This window comes from Coregonus lavaretus, assembly GCF_964263955.1.
Source record: "Coregonus lavaretus genome assembly, chromosome: 22".
Classification (NCBI taxonomy): Eukaryota; Metazoa; Chordata; class Actinopteri; order Salmoniformes; family Salmonidae; genus Coregonus; species Coregonus lavaretus.
In genome coordinates this window covers 37,382,763-37,408,294 of record NC_140009.1, presented here as the reverse complement: position 1 = coordinate 37,408,294, position 25,532 = coordinate 37,382,763, and the positions used below count along the sequence as shown (strand labels likewise).

The window sequence follows — 25,532 nt, the reverse complement described above, 5'->3', positions numbered from 1 at the left end:
AAGTAGTGACATGCTGTGTCTTTCTCTTGTGTTAGCGTGCCAACCTGGAGAACCAGATAGCCGAGGCTGAGGAGCGCGGTGAGATTGCAGTGAAGGACGCCAAGCTCCGCATCAGGGACCTGGAGGATGCCCTCCAGAGAGCCAAGCAGGACATGGCCCGCCAGATCAGGGAATACCAGGACCTGATGAACGTCAAACTGGCCCTGGACATTGAGATTGCCACCTACAGGAAACTGCTGGAAGGAGAGGAGGACAGGTGAGCATTTTGACATACACGGAAATGGGAAACGTCAATTTGAAAGTACAGTGTAATGTTAATATAAGATAATGGACATTTATTACCAAAAACGAACATTTTCAAATGGTCTTCTTTTCACTACCAGGCTAGCAACTGGTATCCAGTCCATCAACATAACCAAACAGAGCTGTAAGTACCTGCTTTCTTCAAATAAAACCCAGTGTTTTCCCCTTCTGTGTTGTGGTGCATTCATAACATCTTGACATTCATATTTAGCCAGCCCCTATTTATCTTTTGTCTCTCTCTGTGTCACCTTACAGCTAGCTACAACTCCTTCCCCTCTGAGAGTGTTAACAGCAGCTACTCCAGTGGCTACTCCAGTGGCTTCTCCGGCGGATACGGTGGTGGATACGGTGGTGGATACGGCGGTGGATATGGCGTTGGCAGCAGCTACAGCTCCGGTAGCGGCTACGGCGGTGGCAGCAGCACCAGCGTCACCACCCAGAACAAGAAAAGTGTCGTCATCAAGATGATCGAGACCAAGGATGGCAAAGTTGTTTCTGAGTCATCTGAAGTGGTTGATGATTGAGCGGCTGGATAATGCCCCCTCGTCTACTCTCTTGCTCACCATTCCACTACAGTGTACCAATTCAAGTTAAAGGCAAACAATGCTACATGAGAAGAAATATAAATGTGGCTGTTAAGCAATAAACATTTTTAATCCAACCAAAGATTTGAAAGGGACCAAATAATATTTTTCTCGTTCTTACTGTATGTCTTATGCCTTTTCTAATTCTGTACTAAAACCAAATGCCTGCAGTTTGCTACACAATAAGAAAATAAGCAAAACCATAAGTTGCAACTTGTAGAACATTCCCTCCAAACCTATGCAACCCTGTTAACTGTATAGAGTTCAGTTGCATGAAATGGATGATAATGTTGTGTCCATGTGTAGTGTTGCTCAGAGTGAGTGTGAATGTAACAGTGCAGCAGCAGTGTTTTTGGTCAACTAGTCTAAAATGTCTGCTAGGCTAAGTAGTAGTGCATGTCTTCCCTGTTGTGTTCTATTGGACCCAAAAGAAGCTGCCCACAGTGTACTGTTGCCTGAGGTGCTGTTTTTGCTACCAAACAATTAAATGTGTTTACTGAAAACTGCTTGTGTTTGAGTTTCTCGTTTTTATTCTGCATGCATATAATAAACATTTTTATTGTGAATTCCAACATGGCAGCCATTATTGCGTAATCTAGAATTATGAGCTGTGTTCAACCCTGTCATTCAGAATTTCCCAACATGGGTTGCATAAATAAATGAGTATCCAATGTCATGAAGTCAGTGTAAAAACCTGAAATAATGGCTGTGTTCAAGAGGATCAAAACCATGGGTAAATTGTGACTGACTGACTGATCTACAAATAATAATTAGTATTTATTTATTATGCACGTTTTTTTGTTATTTAAAATAAAATAAATTGCCGTGTGTGAAAGGCGCTGATGTGATGCGAGAAGGAGAGAGAGAGAGGGGCTTTTTTAAAGCACAGGGGCTGAACACTTTTATCCTTCTAGCACTTTCTTCTGAGGCGGAATCCCTCAGATGCTGAGCCGTGTGATCTCAGAGCCGGCCCCTAAGCCCCGGGTGGACCGGGGGTAGATGCTGCGTTACATTTGGTGTCAGAAGTGGGATCTGCTAAGTCCACTGGGGTCTGTGTGTGTCTGACACTCTCTCTCTCTCAGGGGCCCCTAGGCTAAAGTAGAGTGATCATCTCCAGAGACACACATGCTGCCGTGTCATACATACATACGCTATATATACAAAAGTATGTGGACACCCCTTATGCAAGGTTCTTTGTAGATCAGTCAGTCGGCAGTCACCTGCACTGTCGGCTGCAAAGTCGAACGAGCCCAATGTTAGTAAAACTGGAAAAGAAGGGGAGGAGACAGAGAAGCATCCAGTGGTAGTAAAGGAGAAGGGGCACAAGTTGAAGGTGATATACACCCCAACAAATTACTCCACACCTCCACACAAGCCTTTCTTGGACTGTGATAATATATTGCACACCATTCTACTGTACATAACACCAAAATAATCACCAGTGACGTGCAGTATAAGTGACATACATGTCTATGTCCCAGACTCAGTGCAGTGATGATGAACTGGGCACACTGGTTGAATCAACGTTGTTTCCATTTAATTTCTGTATGCATTAAGAAGCCTTTAGCCAAAATGTCCCAATAAACTACTTTTTTTTATATTCTTGTTTCACCATTAGCAGCCTAGATATGCAATCATTTTATTTGCGCTCAGAAGACAAGAATTTTGAGTGACTGTCAAAAATGTAATTTAAAGAAACCATACAGGTAACTGTCAAAATAAAGGAAACACCAGCATAGTGTCTGGGCCACCATGAGCCAGAACAGCTTCAATGCACCTTGGCATAGATTCTACAAGTGTCTGGAACTCTATTGGAGTGATGCAACACCATTCTATTGGAGGGATGGAACACCATGAGGCAGCCATAGCATATGGTTTATGTCATTTTCATGCAAATCAAACCCTTCAGTGACCACTTGTGCCCTGTGGATGGGGGCATTGTCATCCTATGGGGGCATAGCCATGACAGCCAAAAAATGATGGCCTGCCCAGCCTAAGCATGGAACCACACCTGTGTGGAAGCACCTGCTTTCAATTGCCTTTGTATCCCTCATTTACTCAAGTGTTTCCATTATTTTGGCAGTTACCTGTACTTGCAGGCCTGCCAGAGAGAGAGAGAGCTCTCTCAATACATCCTCTCAGCCGGTAGAGGGAGCAGTATAGCATGTGGTGTACTCTGTGGTAGAAGTCAGACTGAGTTATTTTGCACTGCTCACCAGGGGGCAGCATCGTATGACAATAGCTTCACTCCACCTCATCGCCCAACACCTTGATATGTTCCTCGATAGGCTGTTGACCACTCCCTCTTTCAGAATGCACATGCATTTCTGTGACTGAAGTGGTGTGATACTATATGTAAAATACAAATGAATCAACATGTACTCAAATATGACATGATCAATGAGGTGGGCTTTCCCTTAGGTAGGCTGGCCTGATAACAATGGCCAGCTAATGCAGCCTAAGTGCATATTTCATGTATTTACTATGCATAAAACATAAATGCTGGCATGCAGCACTCCAACCCATATCTCATGTGAATTGTTAGATTAATGTAAAGTACCACCATATAATTTATTCAGCTAGAAGCTAAAAATAAAAGTTTGCTGCACCGTAGTCAGAGTGCCTAGCCAGATAGCTACTCCACCATGCCTACTAGTTGATTGGATACGGCAGATATGGAGGAGCATGAGGATTTTCACCTTTATCCAGCAGATTTACTCCCTCACCCCACAAAACACTTATCTTTCACAATGTTTTCAGCACTTCAATGCCAATCCAAACATGTCTTATAGAAATCAGTATCAAAAAATGTATGTACAGCAGCCTGGGAGGACAGGACACTATCTTTCAACACACCGTGTAACTCTTCTGCAGTAAAATCTCGTACACCCAAGTAGTTCTCTGCAGCTGCCACCACAATATATATTTTCTGTGATTTACGTTCCATTTTTGCGGTACAGTTGATAAACATGGCAATAAACGCTAAGAAGCCAACATTACTGAAGCACAAGTTATTCCTATCACTCTCTATTGGCCTCTACCTACTCACAGGGACTCTTAGGATCCCCCGAACTCTGCGGCCTTCACCACACCTGCCAGCGCAGGTAATTCATCCTCACTCTTGTTAGAATGACAAGAGTGTGCAAAGCTGTCATCAAGGCAAAGGGTGGCTACTTTGAAGAATGTCATATAAAAAATATATTTAGATTTTTTAAACACTTTTCTGGTTACTACATGATTCCATATGTGTTTTTTCATAGTTTTGATATCTTCACTATTATTCTACAATGTAGAAAATAATAAAAATATAGAAAAACCCTTGAATGAGTAGGTGTGTCCAAACTTTTGACTGGTACTATATGTTTTTGGTTTCCTATTGGTTCTGGGAACAAGGCTATACATTTTCTGACCGTTAAAACTGAACTTTTTTAAACATTCTTAGAACGGAAGTAAAAATGTTGCCTGTTCTGGGAACATACATTTTTAGGTTGCAGGGAGGTTCTGAAAACGTTTTACTATGGTTCCCTGAATGTTTTCCTGGGAGGATTTATTAACGTTCTGATAACGGAAATTATAGGTTATTTGAAAGTAATTAAATAACGTTCTGAGAACCTTCTCTAAATGTTGTGAACAAAATGTAAAGGTTATTTGGAGGTTTTTGAATATCTTCCTTAAAACGTTCACTGAATGTTTAAATAAGACTTTTAATAACACAGCTAGCTTAGGTTAACTTTTTTGAACTCCAAGCACAGATCGGACAAATGGAAATTCATTTGCTTAGGCATTAATCATACAAAAACATAAATTTTTTATTGTGGCACGGCATCAGTGAGATTCAAACCTATGACCTTCTTTTCTCTGTCCATGCAATTAGTCCACTGCGCCACCAGGATGGAGCTAGCATGACTCATTAAAGCTGTTTATTTTTGTCTATTCAAACAGACCCCATTTTAAAGGAAACAAGATCAGGTGTGGCCAATTAGTGTGCGCGGCCAACAGATTTGAACACACTTTTAACAAGATAGAAGATAGAGAGAGTTTTGTTGATGATAACGGAATGTATATGTTTTTAAATAATATTCTTAGAGCATTCTTTGAATGTTACTAATGTCTTGTGGTTTTTATGGAAAGTGTTCTTAATGTTCTGAGAACATGACTGCAGAAAACGTTATGCTGAAGTACTGAAATTCCCAAAGAAGAACGTTGTTTCTTAACGTTTTCTGAACATTCTGGGAACATTACTTTAAAAAGAACCATGACGAAACCTGTAGAAAACATTATGCTGAAGTACTGAAATTCCTGTGATGGAAATGTTTATGTTGGTGCTTTTTTTATCTACCAATTTCTATGTTCTAGGTTTGTGCTTTTCTATAAACCAATTTCGATTTTCATGCTCTGTGTTCATGCAAGTGACTGACTGAACAAATCCTCACTATCAGTAGCTGCAATTTGGCAGTATGCCCAGACCTTGTTTTGAGAACAAAAGATATCTCAGTTTCAAGGTCTCAGCTTAGAGAGAAGAAGCCTTGTAAGGTATCGGTCTGTCACATGTTATCAACCAGTATTGGTCGGTCACATGAATGAAACAAAATGGTAATTATTCATTAATTATGCTAAATCATGCAAATATAACTTGTGTGTGTATAGCCGTATATAAGACAACTGCTGGGACTGCCCGAGCAGAGCTCCTGGTCGACATATGTACATATGGTGCATTGAGTTGGTTGGAACCTCTCCAGCGCACTGACAATAAACAATGATTCATTTAAGATTGACTTTGAGTGTCCCTAGTGGTAATTTCCACGACATGGTGTAGAATTTCCATGACATTCCCAAAGAATGTTGTTTCTTAACGTTCACTGAACTATTTGAGAACATTTCCAATGTCAAACCAGTTGGAGAACGTTCCTAGAACATTACCAAAATGTAAATTAAATGTAACCATGTTTGAACTTTTAGGAAACGTTCTGTTAAAGTAATGAAATACCAAGAAAAGAAAAGAGTCAAGTTCCTTAATTGTGTTGAGAATGTTCCAAAGCCAAGCAACTATTCCTGCACAATTCCCAGAAAGTTGTGGGAAGGTTGTCTGCAAAATAACCATAGGACAACCACGCTCTCACCAAGCTCTAAGAAGCATATGGTTCTCAGAATGTTATGTGCTAGCTGGTTTGTATCTTGAATTTGCCGCCATGCCGCATCGACTCGTAAAGTTCTAAAATAAAAAAAACCTGTGTGTCTCCTATGGGGCCTCTCTGAGACATTGTCACTTGAGAAAGCTGTGGTTTCCATGCTCTTTACGGCCAATTTGAAAGGATAGATATGCATACAAGGAGATAAACCGGATAACAAGCCAAAATACTGCCACGGCGCCACCTTCTAAGTGCATGCACTAATCGGCACAGAACAAGTAAGACAATTGGGTACTTTTTCCACCACCTGTACACCCAGTGGTGTACAGGTGCCTGGAGAAGTGGGTATACCCACATTTCTTCCAAAAAATTCCAAACTAAGGAAAGGCAAATTATATGAGAAACAGTGACATACATTCTGCTATTCATGCTATACTGTGCAAGTAGGCTAATAGTAGGCCTACTATTGAAACAGATAAATGAGGCTATCAACTGAGTCAGAAATTGACAGGTTTCTGATTTTGTATTCAGGTTTTTGCTCTCAAAGTCACACTTTTTTAATAGAAAAAAAAAAATAGCGTGTTCTAAGCGCATAACAATGCTAAACCACATCAGTAGACTGTCACGTTGTATACTGATAGAAGAAAGGCGCAGGAATACGTAATAGACTCCGTCCGAGTCTCAAATCTCTGGAAGACTGAAACAGGTTTCCCTCAAGAATTTCCCTGTATTTAGTGCCATCCATCATTCCTTCAATTCTGACCAGTTTCCCAGTCCCTGCCGACGAAAAACATCCCCACAGCATGATGCTGCCACCACCGTGCTTCACTGTGGGGATGATGTTCTCGGGGTGATGAGAGGTGTTGGGTTTGCGCCAGACATAGCGTTTTCCTTGATGGCCAAAAAGCTCAATTTTAGTCTCATCTGACCAGAGTACCTTCTTCCATATGGTTGGGGAGTCTCCCACATGCCTTTTAGAAAACACCAAATGTGTTTGCTTATTTTTTTCTTAAAGCAATGGCTTTTTTCTGGCCACTCTTCCGTAAAGCCCAGCACTGTGGAGTGTATGGCTTAAAGTGGTCCTATGGACAGATACTCCAATCTCCGCTGTGGAGCTTTGCAGATCCTTCAGGGTTATCTTTGGTCTCTTTGTTGCCTCTCTGATTAATGCCCTCGTTGCCTGCTCTGTGAGTTTTGGTGGGTGGCCCTCTCTTGGCAGGTTTGTTGTGGTGCCATATTCTTTCCATTTTTTAATAATGGATTTAATGGTGCTCCGTGGGATGTTCAAAGTTTCTGATATTTTTTTATAACCCAACCCTGATCTGTACTTTTCCACAACTTTGTCCCTGACCTGTTTGGAGAGCTCCTTGGTCTTCATGGTGCCGCTTGCTTGGTGGTGCCTCTTGCTTAGTGGTGTTGCAGACTCTGGGGCCTTTCAGAACAGGTGTATATATACTGAGATCATGTGACAGATCATGTGACACTTAGATTGCACACAGGTGGACTTTATTTACATTTACATTTTAGTCATTTAGCAGACGCTCTTATCCACAGCGACTTACAGTTAGTGAGTGCATACATACATTTTTAATTTTTTCATACTGGCCCCCCGTGGGAATCGAACCCACAACCCTGGCGTTGCAAACGCCATGCTCTACCAACTGAGATACATCCCTGCTGGCCATTCCCTCCCCTACCCTGGACGACGCTGGGCCAATTGTGCGCCACCCCTTGGGTCTCCCGGTCACGGCCGGCTACGACAGAGCTAGCACTGTGATGCAGTGCCTTAGATTATTAATAAATCCAAAAATGTACACTGTACACTAAGTGTACAAAACATTAGGAACATCTTCCTAATATTGAGTTGCACCCCCTTTTGCCCTCAGAACAGCCTCAATGCGTTGGGGCATGGACTCGAAACCATTCCACTGGCCATGTTGACTCCAATGCTTCCCACAGTTGTGTCAAGTTGGCTGGATGTCCTTTGGGTGATGGACCATTCTTGATACACACGGGAAACTGTTGAGCATGAAAAACCCAGCAACGTTGCAGTTCTTGACACACTCAAACCGGTGCGCCTGGCACCTACTACCATACCCTGTTCAAAGGCACTTAAGTCTTTGGTCTTGCCCATTCACCATCTGAATTATCCATGATAATGGCACCTATGGCGGCTATTTTACGAGCTCCTGACCAATTGCGCTATATATTTTATTTTTTTGTGCTGATCTTAAAAAAATTTGTACATAATGTTTCCGCCATCGTTTCCTATGATCGAAAAGAGCTTCTGGACATCAGAACAGCTACCACTAACCTCCATTTGGACGAGGACTTCTACTTCTCTAATATTAAGGAAGTCTCTAGGTTCTGCTCGCCTGAGTTAGAATACCTCATGATAAGTTGTAGACCATACTATTTACCAAAATAGTTTTCATCTATATTTTTCATAGCTGTCTATTTACCACCACAAACCGATGCTGGCACTAAGAGCGCATTCAACGAGCTGTACATGGCCATAAGCAAACAAGAAAATGCTCACCCAGAGTTGGTACTCCTAGTGGCCAGTGACTGTAACGCAGGAAAACTTAAATCCATTTTACCTCATTTCTACCAGCATGTCACCTGTGCAACTAGACGCGTAAAAACTCTAGATCACCTTTACTCCACACACAGAGATGTACACAAAGCTCTCCCTTGCCCTCCATTTGGCAAATCTGACCATAACTCTATCCTCCTGATTCCTGCTTACAAGCAAAAACTCAAACAGGAAGTACCAGTGACATGCTCAATACGGAATCGGTCCGATGAAGCGGATGCTAAGCTACAGGACTCTTTCACTAGCACTAGCACAGACTGGAATATGTTCCGTGATTCATCCGATGGCATTGAGGAGTTTACCACATCAGTCACTGGCTTCATTAATAAGTGCATCGACAACGTTGTCCCCACATTGACCGTACGTACATATCCCAACCAGAAGCCATGGATTATAGGCAACATCCGCAATGAGCTAAAGGCTAGAGCTGCCACTTTCAATGAGCGGGACACTAATCCGGATGCTTATAAGAAATCCCACTATGCCCTCCGACAAACCATCAAACAGGCAAAGTGTCAATACAGGACCAAGATCGAATCCTACTACACCGGCTCTGACGCTTGTTGGATGTGGCAGGGCTTGTAAACTATCATAGATTACAAAGGGAAACCCAGCCGCAAGAGCTAAATACCTTCTATGCGCTCTTTCAAGGCTAGAAACACTGAACTATGCATGAGAGCACCAGCTGTTCCAGACAACTGTATGATCACACTCTCCATAGCCAATGTGAGTAAGACCTTTAAACAGGTTAACATTCACAAGGCCGCAGGGCCAGACAAATTATCAGGACGCATACTCAGAGCATGCACTGACCAGCTGGCAAGTGTCTTCACTGACATTTTCAACCTCTCCCTGACCCAGTCTGTAATACCTACATGTTTCAAGCAGACCACCATTGTCCCTGTACCCAATAACACCAAGGTAACCTGTCTAAATGACTATCGCTCCGTAGCACTCACATCTGTGGCGATTAAATGCTTTTGAAGGCTGGTCATGGCTCACATCAACACCATAATCCCAGACACCCTGGTCCCACTCTAATTCTCATACTGCCCCAACAGGTCCACAGATGACGCAATCTCTATTGCACTCCACACTGCCCTTTCTATTGCACGAGAATGCTGTTCATTGACTACAGTTTAGCGTTCAACACCATTGTGCCATCCAAGCTCATCACTAAGCTAAGGACCCTGGGATTAAACACCTCTCTCTGCAACTGGATCCTGGACTTCCTGACAGCCCACCCACAGGTGGTGAGAGCAGGCAACAACACATACGCCCCGCTTGCTCTCAACATGGGGGCCCCTCAGGGGTGCATGCTTAGTCCACTTCTGTACTCCCTGTTCACCCACGACTGCACATGACTTCAACGCCGTCATTAAGTTTGCAGACTAGGCCTGATCACTGATGACGATGAGACACCCAATAGGGAGGAGGTCAGAGACCTGGCAGTGTGATGCCAGGACAACAACCTCTCCCTTAACGTCAGCAAGACAAAGGAGCTGATCGTGGACTACAGGAAATGGAGGGCCGAGCACGCTCCCATCCACATCAACGGGTCTGTTGTGAAAACGGTAGAGAACTTAAAGTTCCTCGGTGTCCACATCACTAAGGAACTATCATGGTCCACACACATAAACACAGTCGTGAAGAGGGCACGACAACACCTCTTCCCCCTCAGGAGGCTGAAAAGATTTGGCATCGGCCCTCAGATCCTTAAAAATGTCTACAGCTCCACCACTGAGAGCATCTTGACTGGCTGCATCACTGCTTGGTTTAGCAACTGTTTGGTATCCGACCACTATACAAGGTGGTGTCAGAGGAAGGCCCTAAACATTTTCAAAGACTCCAGCCACCCAAGTCATAGACTGTTCTCTCTGCTACCGCATGGCAAGTGGTACCGATGCACCAAGTTTGGAACCAATAGGACCCTGAACAGCTTCTATCCCGAAGCCATAAGACTGCTAAATAGTTAGTTAAATACTGTAGTTAACCAATAGCTACCCGGAATATCTGCATTGACCCTTTTTGCACTAAACAGCAGTACCCTGCTGTTACTGTTTATTATCTATGCCTGTCAGGCGGACGTGTATGCGGTAACAAAGTCAAGCGCAGGACACCGAGCTACTGGCAGATGTACTTTACTGAACACAGTATAGAAAGTACAAAACCAAAATACCTCCAAACAGGCAGGAAACAATACTGGCACACAACAGCTTGCCGACCTCACGAAAAACAATCACACACAATAAACTATGAGAGACAGGGGTATTTAAAGGGAATACATTGCAACATAATAGGAAACAGGTGTAAACAATAAAGACCAAACAAGACAAACACCGAAACATAGATCGGTAGCAGCTAGTACTCCGGGGACGACGAACGCCGAAGCCTGCCCGAGCAAGGAGGAGGAGCAGCCTCGGCTGAATCCGTGACAATGCCGTTGCCTAGCCACTGTATCCCTACCTATATGTACATATCTACCTCAACTACCTCATACCCCTGCACATCGACTTGGTACAGGTACCCCGTGTATATAGCCAAGTTATCGTTACACATTGTGTATTTATTCCTTGTGTTATTCTTTTTCTATTATTGTTATTATTTTTGTACTATTTCATTTTTTTTCTCTCTGCATTGTTGGGAAGGGCCTGTAAGTAAGCATTTCACTCTTAGTCTACACCTGTTGTTTACAAAGCATGCAACAAAATTTGATTTGAATTGCACACATACACAATACATGTCTCAATTGTCTCAAGGCTTAAAAATCCTTTCTCCTCCCCTTATCTACACTGATTGAAGCGGATTTAACAGGTGACATCAATAAGGGATCATAGATTCCAACTGGAATCGGAAGTTTACATACACTTAAGTTGGAGTCATTAAAACTCATTTTTTCAGCCACTCCACACATTTCTTGTTAACAAACTATAGTTTTGGCAAGTCGGTTAGGACATCTACTTTGTGCATGACACAAGTAATTTTTCCAACTATTGTTTACAGACAGATTATTTCACTTATATTTCACTGTATCACAATTCCAGTGGGTCAGACGTTTACATACACTAAGTTGACTGTGCCTTTAAACAACTTGGAAAATTCCAGAAAATGATGTCATGGCTTTAGAAGCTTCTGATAGGCTAATTGACATCATTGAGTCAATTGGAGGTGTACCTGTGGATGTATTTCAAGGCCTACCTTCAAACTCAGTGCCTCTTTGCTTGACATCATGGGAAAATCAAAAGAAATCAGCCAAGACCTCAGAAAAAAATGGTAGACCTCCACAAGTCTGGTTCATCCTTGGGAGCAATTTCCAAACGCCTGAAGGTACCACGTTCATCTGTACAAACAATAGTACGCAAGTATAAACACCATGGGACCACGCAGCCGTCATACCACTCAGGAAGGAGACGAGTTCTGTCTCCTAGAGATGAACGTACTTTAGTGTGAAAAGTGCAAATCAATCATAGAACAACAGCAAAGGACCTTGTGAAGATGCTGGAGGAAACAGGTACAAAAGTATCTATATCCACAGTAAAACGAGTATTTGATCCCCTGCTGATTTTGTACGTTTGCCCACTGACAAAGAAATGATCAGTCTATAATTTTACTGGTAGGTTTATTTGAACAGTGAGAGAAAGAATAACAACAAAAAAATCCAGAAAAACGCATGTCGAAAATGTTATGAATTGATTTGCATTTTAATGAGGGAAATAAGTATTTGACCCCCTCTCAATCAGAAAGATTTCTTGCTCCCAGGTGTCTTTTATACAGGTAACGAGCTGAGATTAGGAGCACACTCTTAAAGGGAGTGCTCCTAATCTCAGTTTGTTACCTGTATAAAAGACACCTGTCCACAGAAGCAATCAATCAATCAGATTCCAAACTCTCCACCATGGCCAAGACCAAAGAGCTCTCCAAGGATTAGGGACAAGATTGTAGACCTACACAAGGCTGGAATGGGCTACAAGACCATCGCCAAGCAGCTTGGTGAGAAGGTGACAACAGTTGGTGCGATTATTCGCAAATGGAAGAAACACAAAATAACTGTCAATCTCCCTCGGCCTGGGGCTTCATGCAAGATCTCACCTCGTGGAGTTGCAATGATCATGAGAACGGTGAGGAATCAGCCCAGAACTACACGGGAGGATCTTGTCAATGATCTCAAGGCAGCTGGGACCATAGTCACCAAGAAAACACTTGCTAACACACTACGCTGTGAAGGACTGAAATCCTGCAGTGCCCGCAAGGTCCCCCTGCTCAAGAAAGCACATATACAGGCCCGTCTGAAGTTTGCCAATAAACATCTGAATGATTCAGAGGAGAACTGGGTGAAAGTGTTGTGGTCAGATGAGACCAAAATGGAGCTCTTTGGCATCAACTCAACTCGCCGTGTTTGGAGGAGGAGGAATGCTGCCTATGACCCCAAGAACACCATCCCCACTGTCAAACATGGAGGTGGAAACATTATGCTTTGGCTGTGTTTTTCTGCTAAGGGGACAGGACAACTTCACCGCATCAAAGAGACGATGAACGGGGCCATGTACCATCAAATCTTGGGTGAGAACCTCCTTCCCTCAGCCAGGGCATTGAAAATGGGTCGTGGATGGGTATTCCAGCATGACAATGACCCAGAACACACGGCCAAGGCAACAAAGGAGTGGTTCAAGAAGAAGCACATTAAGGTCCTGGAGTGGCCTAGCCAGTCTCCAGACCTTAATCCCATAGAAAATCTGTGGAGGGAGCTGAAGGTTCGAGTTGCGAAACGTCAGCCTCGAAACCTTATTGACTTGGAGAATATCTGCAAAGAGGAGTGGGACAAAATCCCTCCTGAGATGTGTGCAAACCTGGTGGCCAACTACAAGAAACGTCTGACCTCTGTGATTGCCAACAAGGTTTTTATCACCAAGTACTAAGTTATGTTTTGCAGAGCGGCCAATACTTATTTCCCTTGTTAAAAAGCAAATCAATTTATAACATTTTTGACATGCGTTTTTCTGGATTTTTTTGTTGTTATTCTGTCTCTCACTGTTCACATAAACCTACCATTAAAATTATAGACTGATCATGTCTTTGTCAGTGGGCAAACATACAAAATCAGCAGGAGATCGAATACGTTTTTCCCTCACTGTATATCGACATAACCTGAAAGGCCGCTCAACAAGGAAGAAGCCACTGCTCCAAAACCGCCATTAAAAAGCCAGACTACAGTTTGCAACTGCACATGGGGACAAAGATCATACTTTTTGGAGAAATGTCCTCTGGTCTGATGAAACAAAAATATAACTGTTTTGCCATAATGACCATTGTTATGTTTGGAGGAAAAAGGGGGTTGCTTGCAAGCCGAAGAACACCATCCCAACCGTGAAGCACGGGGGTGGCAGCATCATGCTGTGGGGGTGCTTTGCTGCAGGAGGGACTGGTGCACTTCACAAAATAGATGGCATCATGAGGAAGGAAAATTATGTGGATATATTGAAGCAACATCTCAAGACATCAGTCAGGAAGTTAAAGCTTGGTCGCAAATGGGTCTTCCAAATGGACAATGACCCCAAGCATACTTCCAATGTTGTGGCAAAATGGCTTAAGGACAACAAAGTAAAGGTATTGGAGTGGCCGTCACAAAGCCCTGACCTCAATCCTATAGAAAATGTGTGGGCAGAACTGAAAAAGCGTGTGCGAGCAAGGAGGCCTACAAACCTGACTCAGTTACATCAGCTCTGTCAGGAGGAATGGGCCAAAATTCACCCAACTTATTGTGGGAAGCTTGTGGAAGGCTACCCGAAACGTTTGACCCAAGTTAAACAATTTAAAGGCAATGCTACCAAATACTAATTGAGTGTATGTAAACTTCTGACCCACTGGGAATGTGATGAAAGAAATAAAAGCTGAAATAAATCATTCTCTACACTATTATTCTGACATTTCACATTCTTAAAATAAAGTGGTGATCCTAACTGACCTAAAACAGGGAATTTTTACTAGGATTAAATGTCAGGATTTGTGAAAAACTGAGTTTAAATGTATTTGGCTAAGGTGTATGTAAACTTCCGACTTCAACTGTATGTCATGGAAAAAGCAGGTGTTCCTACTGTTTTGTACACTCAGCATATGTTATGTGGCTTGGAATTTATATTCGACAATACATGCACTTTGACTCACGGCCCATCCCAGTTTTCACCCTGCAGGCTATTCAGCATTATACACACAAGATAACATTACTACTACAATATCCAGATCATGGCCACCTGATCTCAGTTGTAGGAGAAACATTGACCATTCACCTGCCCTGATATTTTCTTGTGCTCTGACTGATACCCTTGTTGCCATATGTAAAAAGTAGCATGTACTATATTGGTAATGGACAGTCAATTGGTGAGAAATAAATATATTTAATTTGCTAATTCTGTCTGTTATGACAAATAACTGTAGGATAATGTCTAGTGCAGACATCAGCAGATTGTGAGACAATTTAAATGTTAAGTCCACATTGAGGTAAATTACATAAGAAATGTGTGTTAGAACTGGTCAATTCAACGTCTATTCCACATTGGTTCAATGTAATTTTATTGAAATGACGTGGAAACAACGTTGATTCAACCAGTGTGTGCCCAGTGGGTTGATCTGGCTGTCAGCTTAAAACATAAGAGCAGATGGACTGGGCTCCATACAAATAACATATAGTTGATACCCCTAGCACAATGCAGGCTGGGACAAGGCACACCAATCTGCTTCAACCTTTAAAAATCTCACATTTCACTTCAAAGGGTTCTAGGATGGGCTTTGCCACCTGTCGGGGCTTGCCCTCCTGGAAGAATACGTGATGGAGGTGTAGGCCTATCAATGAAGGGGACGTATCAATGAGAGAGACGCTTTATTTCACACACAGAGTTTACACTCATTCCTAAATCTATCTGCGACCAGGGAGTAGGCAAAATTCAGCATCCCCACATCACAAGCCAACAGACTCACCGTAAAAACCTTACTGTTTACCCTTTGACAGAGTGGCGTATTTGAAAACAGTTAATCATACAGGTTTAACAATCTTGTTGATATACAGTATGTTGTGGGAGAAGCCAAAGGCATCTTTCTGCTTCTGGTTGGACAATACTTCACTATACAGTACAGTATACAATTTATGCAACAGCTCAACCTTGTGTTATGGAATGAGGTCCATGGAAAAAGTGAGGTACAATGTCAGTCTGCTTCATGTAGAATTCTCAATCTTCCTTTCCATCCTAATCTTGTGTTACAGTAATCATGGTATTCATCCTCATCGATTCTGTCCAATATTAACTATAATTCAGTGTATATATATACAGTACCAGTCAAAGGTTTGGACACCTACTCATTCCATGGTTTTTCTTTATTTTTACTATTTTCTACAGTGTAGAATAATAGTGAAGACATCAAAACTATGAAGTAACACATATGGAATCATGTAGTAACCAAAAAAGTGTTAAACAAATCAAAATATATTTTATATTTGAGATTCTTCAAAGTAGCCACCCTTTGCCTTGATGACAGCTTTGCACAGTCTTGGCATTCTCTCAAGCAGCTTCATGAGGTAGTCACCTGGAATATATTTCAATTAACAGGTGTGCCTTGTTAAAAGTTAATTTGTGGAATATCTTTCCTTCTTAATGTGTTTGAGCCAATCAGTTGAGTTGTGACAAGGTAGGGTTGGTATACAGAAGATAGCCCTATTTGGTAAAATACCAAGTCCATTTTATGGCAAGAACAGCTCAAATAAGCAAAGAGAAACGACAGTCCATCATTACCTTAAGACATGAAGGTCAGTTAATACGGAACATTTCAAGAACTTTGAAAATTTCTTCAAGTGCCGTCGCAAACTCCATCAAGCGCTATGATGAAACTGGCTCTCATGAGGACGGCCACAGGAAAGGAAGGCCCAGAGTTATCTCTGCTGCAGAGGATAAGTTCATTAGAGTTACCAGCCTCAGAAATTGCAGCCCAAATAAATGGAAGGATTACTTTATCCTATCCCAGGTATTCTTTAAAGAGGTGGGGTTTCAAGTGTCTCCGGAAGGTGGTGAGTGACTCCGCTGTCCTGGCGTCGTGAGGGAGCTTGTTCCACCATTGGGGTGCCAGAGCAGGGAACAGTTTTGACTGGGCTGAGCGGGTACTGTGCTTCCGCAGAGGTAGGGGGGCCAGCAGGCCAGAGGTAGATGAACGCAATGCCCTCGTTTGGGTGTAGGGACTGCTCAGAGCCTGAAGGTACGGAGGTGCCGTTCCCCTCACAGCTCCGTAGGCAAGCACCATGGTCTTGTAGCAGATGCGAGCTTCAACTGGAAGCCAGTGGAGTGTGCGGAGGAGCGGGGTGACATGAGAGAACTTGGGAAGGTTGAACACCAGACAGGCTGCGGCATTCTGGATGAGTTGTAGGGGTTTAATGGCACAGGCAGTGAGCCCAGCCAACAGGGAGTTGCAGTAATCCAGACGGGAGATGACAAGTGCCTGGATTAGGACCTGTGCCGCTTCCTGTGTAAGGCAGGGTCGTACTCTCCGAATGTTGTAGAGCATGAACCTACAGGATCGGGTCACCGCCTTGATGTTAGCGGAGAACGACAGGGTGTTTTCCAGGGTCACGCCAAGGCTCTTTGCACTCTGGGAGGAGGACACAACGGAGTTGTCAACTGTGATGGCGAGATCATGGAACGGGCAGTCCTTCCCCGGGAGGAAGAGCAGCTCCGTCTTGCCAAGGTTCAGCTTGAGGTGGTGATCCGTCATCCACACTGATATGTCTGCCAGACATGCAGAGATGCGATTTGCCACCTGGTAATCAGAAGGGGGAAAGGAGAAAATTAGTTGTGTGTCGTCTGCGTAGCAATGATAGGAGAGGCCATGTGAGGATATGACAGAGCCAAGTGACTTGGTGTATAGTGAGAATAGGAGAGGGCCTAGAACTTAGCCCTGGGGGACACCAGTGGTGAGAGCACGTGGTGCGGAGACAGATTCTCGCCACGCCACTTGGTAGGAGCGACCAGTCAGGTAGGACTCAATCCAGGAGAGAGCCGCGCCGGAGATGCCCAACTCGGAGAGGGTGGAGAGGAGGATCTGATGGTTCACAGTATCAAAGGCAGTAGACAGGTCTAGAAGGACAAGAGCAGAGGCGAGAGAGTTAGCTTTAGCAGTGCGGAGAGCCTCCGTGACACAGAGAAGAGCAGTCTCAGTTGAATGACCAGTCTTGAAACCTGACTGGTTTGGATCAAGAAGATAATTCTGAGAGAGATAGCAAGAGAGTTGGCTAAAGGCGGCACGCTCAAGAGTTTTGGAGAGAAAAGAAAGAAGGGATACTGGTCTGTAGTTATTGACATCGGAGGGATCTTGAACTCTCGCTCTCTTGAAGACGGAAGGGACATAGCCAGCGGTCAAGGAATAGTTGATGAGTGAGGTGAGGTAAGGGAGAAGGTCTCCGGAGATGGCCTGGAGAAGAGAGGAGGGGATAGGGTCAAGCGGGCAGGTTGTTGGGCGGCCGGCCGTCACAAGTCGCAATATTTCATCTGGAGAGAGAGGGGAGAAAGGAGTCAAAGCATAGGGTAGGGCAGTGTGAGCAGGACCAGCAGTGTCATTTGACTTAACAAACGAGGATCGGATGTCGTCAACCTTCTTTTCAAAATGGTTGACGAAGTCATCCACAGAGAGGGAGGAGGGGGGGAGGGGGAGGAGGATTCAGCAGGGAGGAGAAGGTGGCAAAGAGCTTCCTAGGGTTAGAGGCAGATGCTTGGAATTTAGAGTGGTAGAAAGTGGCTTTAGCAGCAGAAACAGAGGAAGAAAATGTAAAGAGAAAAGATGCCAGGTCCGCAGGGAGTCTAGTTTCCCTCCATTTCCGCTCGGCTGCCTGGAGCCCTGTTCTGTGAGCTCGCAATGAGTCGTCAAGCCACGGAGCAGGAGGGGGGGACCGAGCCGGCCGGGAGGATAGGGGACATAGAGAGTCAAAGGATGCAGAAAGGTAGGAGAGGAGGGTTGAGGAGGCAGAATCAGGAGATTGGAGGGAGAAGGATTGAGTAGAGGGAAGAGATGATAGGATGGAAGAGGAGAGAGTATCGGGAGAGAGAGAGCGAAGGTTGTGACGGCGCATTACCATCTGAGTAGAGGCAGAGTGAGTAGTGTTGGAGGAGAGCGAGAGAGAAAAGGATACAAAGTAGTGGTCGGAGACATGGAGGGGAGTTGCAGTGAGATTAGTAGAAGAACAGCATCTAGTAAAGATGAGGTCAAGAGTATTGCCTGCCTTGTGAGTAGGGGGGGACGGTGAGAGGGTGAGGTCAAAAAAGGAGTGGAAAGAAGGAGGCAGAGATAAATTAGTCAAAGGTAGACGTAGGGAGGTTAAAGTCACCCAGAACTGTGAGGGGTGAGCCATCCTCCCTGGAGGGCGATACATGATAAGGATGTTAAGCTTGAATGGGCTAGTCACTGTGACAGCATAGAATTTAAATGAGGAGACAGATGGGTCAGAGAATGTCAACTTGGGAGAGATGAGGATTCCTGTGCCACCACCCCGCTGACCAGATGCTCTCGGGGTATGCGAGAACACATGGTCAGACGAGGAGAGAGCAGTAGGAGTAGCAGTGTTTTCAGTGGTAATCCATGTTTCTGTCAGCGCCAAGAAGTCCAGGGACTGGAGGGTAGCATAGGCTGAGATTAACTCTGCCTTGTTGGCTGCAGAACGGCAGTTCCAGAGGCTGCCGGAGACCTGGAACTCCACGTGGGTCGTGCGTGCAGGGACCACCAGGTTAGAGAGGCAGCAGCAACGCGGTGTGAGGCGTTTGTATAGCCTGTGCGGAGAGGAGAGAACAGGGATGGACAGACGCATAGTTGACAGGCTACAGAAAATGGCTACAATAACGCAAAGGAGATCGGAATGAAATGAACTAAACATCTGGGAAAGCGAGAGAGCGGGGCCTCCCTCACTTACGTTTCACTGAAACACCCAAATATAACTCTCCCAACTTCCACCTCAGAAACTATAATTGTTGTAAACTACAGCGGTTCAATGTTTTCTAGGAATAGACTAACTTAGTTTATTCAGCTAGCTAACTTGGTACAGTATTCTTCCGTGAAAACCGTCCAGGGCACCTAGTCCTATGACGCCATAGCCAACTAGCATGCCAGGCTCCAATAACACAGTTTAGCACCAATACTCGGCCACAACAAACCACCAGTGTGTCAACACGCCAAGCAGATAATTCGTGTCCGTGTCTAACGTTGTGGGTTAGTCCTGACAGCTTGAGCGAGTCCGTCGTCAACTTATTCAGCCAGTTAGTTAGCTAGAATAGTTAGCATACTAGCTAGCCATTGTTTTCTGCCAACGAAAAAAACCCTCCTCCCACGGCACGAACACACAGAGAGAGCCAAGCTATCATGTGTTTTTCAACAGGACAATGACCCAAAACACACCTACAGGCTGTGTAAGGGCTATTTGACCAAGAAGTAGTGATGGAGTGCGGCCTCCACAATCACCTGACCTCAACCCAATTGAGATGGTTTGGGATGAGTTGGACCGCAGAGTGAAGGAAAAGCAGCCAACAAGTGCTCAGCATATGTGGGAACTCCTTCAAGACTGTTGGAAAAGCATTCCAGTTGAAGCTGGTTTAGAGAATGCCAAGAGTGTGCAAAGCTGTCATCAAGGCAAAGGGTGGCTATTTGAAGAACCTCAAATATAAAATATATTTTGATTTGTTTAACACTTTTTTGGTTACTACATGATTCCATATGTGTTATTTCATAGTTTTGATGTCTTCAGTATTATTCAACAATGTAGAAAATTGTAAAAATCAAGAAAAACCCTGGAATGAGTACGTGTGTCCAAACTTTTGACTGGTACTGTATAAGCTCTGTAAAACACATTGACATCCAGCCAATGAGACCTGGGAAATCAGCACCATATGCCAAGCAGTCTCCCATCCAGACCACACAGTGATGCCAGGCTGCAGCCAACTAGATCATCTGGCTCATGGCTTAACTGTCAGTCATGTTACAGTGGTGCGATCGGGCCCACTCATCTAGTCCACACCTATACTACAGCCAACCAACGGTATGACACTTTCTCTTGGGTATGTATCAACAACTTTTCCATGAGCCTGGCAATGCTGGACTCCAACTGTACAGAGGATCTGCAGCAGGTTGAGAATATTTGGGGAATTCATCATCATATACATTTCAACCTAATGAGCTGTCGTGGTTCATGATTTAGTGTCATGTTATTATACTTGTTCTTCACTGACCCATTTTCATACATCTGTTCTGTGTGTGAAGGCACACATTCAGTAAGTCACCATGTCAGCCAAATTAGTCTTACTATTCAAATGATTTTTATACAAAAAATAACTTACATTTGGCTTCCAAGACTAGCTGAATACCTGTCACAAATCGTCTCTGTAAGGACTGGAGGTGTGGCTCTATAGCCGACAGGCATTAGTGTTTTTGGCACATAAGTGCAGGCTTCTGCAGGTACTCACAGCACAGAGAATGACCCCAGGAGAGCCTGTCAGCAAAGGGGTGTGGAGCAGAATGTGAGAATGACTGAGGATTGTTCTGTGTAAAAAAAAAAAGGGAGGGGCAGTGAAAGATGGAACAAGAAATAGAAAACTGGAAAGTATACTATGGAATATACAACATACACAGACATTGCCATAATCAGACATGGTGACTACTGATCGCTGCAGAAAGTTCAAAGGGTTACTCATCATTTCAATAAATCGAACTGTAAACACAGGTGTTGTTTTTCGGTCATTAGGTAGGCTATGCCAGCTTGAAACCAATAAAACATGTAGAAATGGAGCGATAATACAAATAAATACCCATTTTAATTCAGTTACAGTGGGGAGAACAAGTATTTGATACACTGCCGATTTTGCAGGTTTTCCTACTTACAAAGCATGTAGAGGTCTGTAATTTTTATCATAGGTACACTTCAACTGTGAGAGGCGGAAAATCACATTGTATGATTTTTATGTAATTAATTTGCATTTTATTGCATGACATAAGTATTTGATCACCTACCAACCAGTAAGAATTCCGGCTCTCACAGACCTGTTAGTTTTTCTTTAAGAAGCCCTCCTGTTCTCCACTCATTACCTGTATTAACTGCACCTGTTTGAACTCGTTACCTGTATAAAAGACACCTGTCCACACACTCAATCAAACAGACTCCAACCTCTCCACAATGGCCAAGACCAGAGAGCTGTGTAAGGACATCAGGGATAAAATTGTAGACCTGCACAAGGCTGGGATGGGCTACAGGACAATAGGCATGCAGCTTGGTGAGAAGGCAACAACTGTTGGCGCAATTATTAGAAAATGGAAGAAGTTCAAGATGACAGTCAATCACCTTCGGTCTGGGGCTCCATGCAAGATCTCACCTCGTGGGGCATCAATGATCATGAGGAAGGTGAGGGATCAGCCCAGAACTACACGGCAGGACCTGGTCAATGACCTGAAGAGAGCTGGGACCACAGTCTCAAAGAAAACCATTTGTAACACACTACGCCGTCATGGATAAAAATCCTGCAGCGCACGCAAGGTCCCCCTGCTCAAGCCAGCGCATGTTCAGGCCCGTCTGAAGTTTGCCAATGACCATCTGGATGATCCAGGGGAGGAATGGGAGAAGGTCATGTGGTCTGATGATACAAAAATAGAGCTTTTTGGTCTAAACTCCACTCGCCGTGTTTGGAGGAAGAAGAAGGATGAGTACAACCCCAAGAACACCATCCCAACCGTGAAGCATGGAGGTGGAAACATCATTCTTTGGGGATGCTTTTCTGTAAAGGGGACAGGACGACTGCACCATATTGAGGGGAGGATGGATGGGGCCATGTATCGCGAGATCTTGGCCAACAACCTCCTTCCCTCAGTAAGAGCATTGAAGATGGGTCGTGGCTGGGTCTTCCAGCATGACAACGACCCGAAACACACAGCCAGGGCAACTAAGGAGTGGCTCCGTAAGAAGCATCTCAAGGTCCTGGAGTGGCCTAGCCAGTCTCCAGACCTGAACCCAATAGAAAATCTTTGGAGGGAGCTGAAAGTCCGTATTGCCCAGCGACAGCCCCGAAACCTGAAGGATCTGGAGAAGGTCTGTATGGAGGAGTGGGCCAAAATCCCTGCTGCAGTGTGTGCAAACCTGGTCAAGACCTACAGGAAACGTATGATCTCTGTAATTGCAAACAAAGGTTTCTGTACCAAATATTAAGTTCTGCTTTTCTGATGTATCAAATACTGGATTTTTGTTTTAGATTCCGTCTCTCACAGTTGAAGTGTACCTATGATAAAAATGACAGACCTCTACATGCTTTGTAAGTAGGAAAACCTGCAAAATCGGCAGTGTATCAAATACTTGTTCTCCCCACTGTAACTATACAGTATTGTCCTTTTTCCAGAAGTTGGTTTGCATCTTGAGCTCTTTGAGATATCCCTTTCCGGCTGTCATTGACCAAAAGCACCCTCTTTGGCCTCATGGGTGGAATGTTATTAATATTTTTAATAATTAATAAAGATCTTTTTTTTTAAACACGACAAAATTCCGGTGTTTCTATGTCAAACTATTTTGTTATATTTCAGTCTTCTGTGATGTATATAAAGTGTAATATTGGGATGCAAACTAAAAATGGAATACATTTCAACTCTATCTCTGACATGGTACAAGTTTCTTATTTTTTTAAGCCCATAACCGTGTGTGAGGTGTATACTTTTGTTTCAAAGTAGATTTGTTTAAGACTACCAAGAATAAAACACAATCAACGTTTACAAACCACACTGAGATAAATGACAGCAACCAGGTCACACAGACATATTAAGTATCGGTGAATGTTGTGCTATGCAGAGAGAAGTGTAAAAACCACTGAGAATGTAGAATGCACATTATCTCCTCTACTTGAACATGTTTGATGTAAAAGCCAAGGGGATGGGAGCAACGTTGATGTTTGCCAGCCTTTTAAAAGCCTTCAGATGGCTTTTGATGCAATGCCTTTATTTACGATAATGAAGAATACATCTTTATGCTGCAGAATATCAATATCCAACTTAACCAATAGCTTAATCAGCATTATTCTTTGAGTTGGGTGGACTTCAGAAGGACAAGAAATTTTGCTAATGTGTGAACGTTTGTTCACTCAACAATCTTTGCTCACAGTATAAATGTCTAAAAACTTGTTGAGTCGAAGTACAAATTCATGGCTGCCGGGCAGATGGAGAGGCGGACGGGCGGACGGACTGACTAGTGATGGGAAGGGCAGCGCTTTTTTACTGACTCTGATCTTTTTGACTAGTTCAGTCAAAAGAACAAATCTTTCTACTCATTTCATTCATTTGAGTCAGTAATGCCCAGAGCACGCAGGACCGGCGAACGATGAAGTCCAAACTGGACACAGACGTCAATTCAACATCTATTCCACGTTGGTTTGAAATCACGTGGAAACAATGTTGATTCAACCAGTGTGTGCCCAGTGGGCCATGACTCTACAAGCCTCTTGTTCACCATAGGGGGCAGGCAGGATCACCTACCGGCAAACGATGAACTGAAAACTCGAAAGAGTCATGACTCTACAAACCTCTTGTTCACATGTCGTAAGGAGGCCTATTGGAGCTGTCATTTGTGACTGAGACTTGTAAAAGTGTGCTTTAAACAATGTACATTTGTTGATCGCTAGGCATACAAATACGATTATTTCTTGATACATTTGAAACGAGACCTAGTTGTGGCCACAACTGGACTAAATTGTGAATGACTCTTGGCGGAATGCATTGCTTGACAACCATGAGGATGATAAGGAGAATGTAATTCGCGTACTGCATCACCCCAAATGTTTGTTATCATGTTCGAGGTTGTTAAATAGAGGCTGTGTATGTTTTGGTTCTACAAAGCTGTGTCCATCATAGCATTCAATAATCAATTAATTGCATAAATTCTTGCACCATGCGATCAATGATCAGTTCTAAACATGTCTAAACATGTATTTTTCTTCTCTGTGCTCATGATCTATTTCCCTGCGCGCATATGACAGGCAGTTGGTGGTCGGAGCACGTCTCTGGAGCCGCTGAGCAGGAGGAGCGTGTATTAATCCTGCTGTAGGACTCATTGCGGCCAGCACTAGCAGGTCAACAAGAGGCTAAAATGAACGAGTCACTCAGAAAAATGAATCATCACTCTCGAGTCAGTAAAAATAGTTGTTCAAAAATAACGTATCATTTGCAAACTGCACATCATTAGCGAGGATATTTAACTAGGCAAGTCAGTTAAGAACAAATTCTTATTTACAATGACGGCCTACACCAGCCAAACCCGGACGATGCTGGGCCAATTGTGTGCCGCCCTATGGGACTACCAATTACGACCGGTTGAGATACAGCCTGGAATCGAACCAGGGGGTCTGTAGTGACACCTCAAGCACTGAGATGCAGTGCCTTAGACCGCTGCACCACTCGGGAGCCCATAACGTTGAACTAACATACCATCAAGGGATATGTTACAATTTAACACCTTGTGAAACATTTGTGAAAACCAACCTGGCCATATTTAAGATTGAAATATATTAACTTCGATCTTTTTGTGGTACAGGTGTTTCATTCATTTATTTTCACCAATTTTTTTGTACACTCACATGGCAATCATAAACTGAAATACTGAATTCTGGTGTGTGGGATAGAGAGGAGGTGGTTGCTGTGTGGGTGGGAGGTTCTGCCTGACACTTGTTCTCAACAGGCAGATAGTCTCGGAAGGGGGATTTGAAGAGGGAGACTACGAAGTCCAGGCACTGCAGCTCTCTTTATTCTGAGTGTTTGCAGTGCTAGTGTTTTTAGTCCATCTGTGTATCTCACATATCATGTGCCCAGTATGATACGGCAAGCAAATGTTCTTAGCAGATAATGACAACATGACAATAGCAGCAGCTGTAGATTATGTAA

At 43.7% G+C, this 25,532-nt stretch overlaps 1 protein-coding gene across 2 annotated transcripts in view; it reads left to right on the top strand.

The window, feature by feature from the left end:
- Positions 1 to 25,532, top strand: part of LOC311150091 (intermediate filament protein ON3-like) — a 409,178-nt gene that overhangs the window by 5,719 nt on the left and 377,927 nt on the right. Inside the window, exons 7-9 of one of the 2 annotated variants that reach the window (XR_014615070.1) lie at positions 36 to 256; positions 384 to 427; positions 559 to 1,194. Coding sequence is in view for 1 of the 2 variants with exons in the window: in XM_084187363.1 (XP_084043489.1) it covers positions 36 to 256; positions 384 to 427; positions 559 to 827 (534 nt within the window). In the remaining variant the exon portion in view is untranslated. Of the gene's footprint in view, positions 1 to 35; positions 257 to 383; positions 428 to 558; positions 1,394 to 25,532 lie in introns of those variants that run through there. The other variant, XM_084187363.1, reaches the window with a different exon arrangement.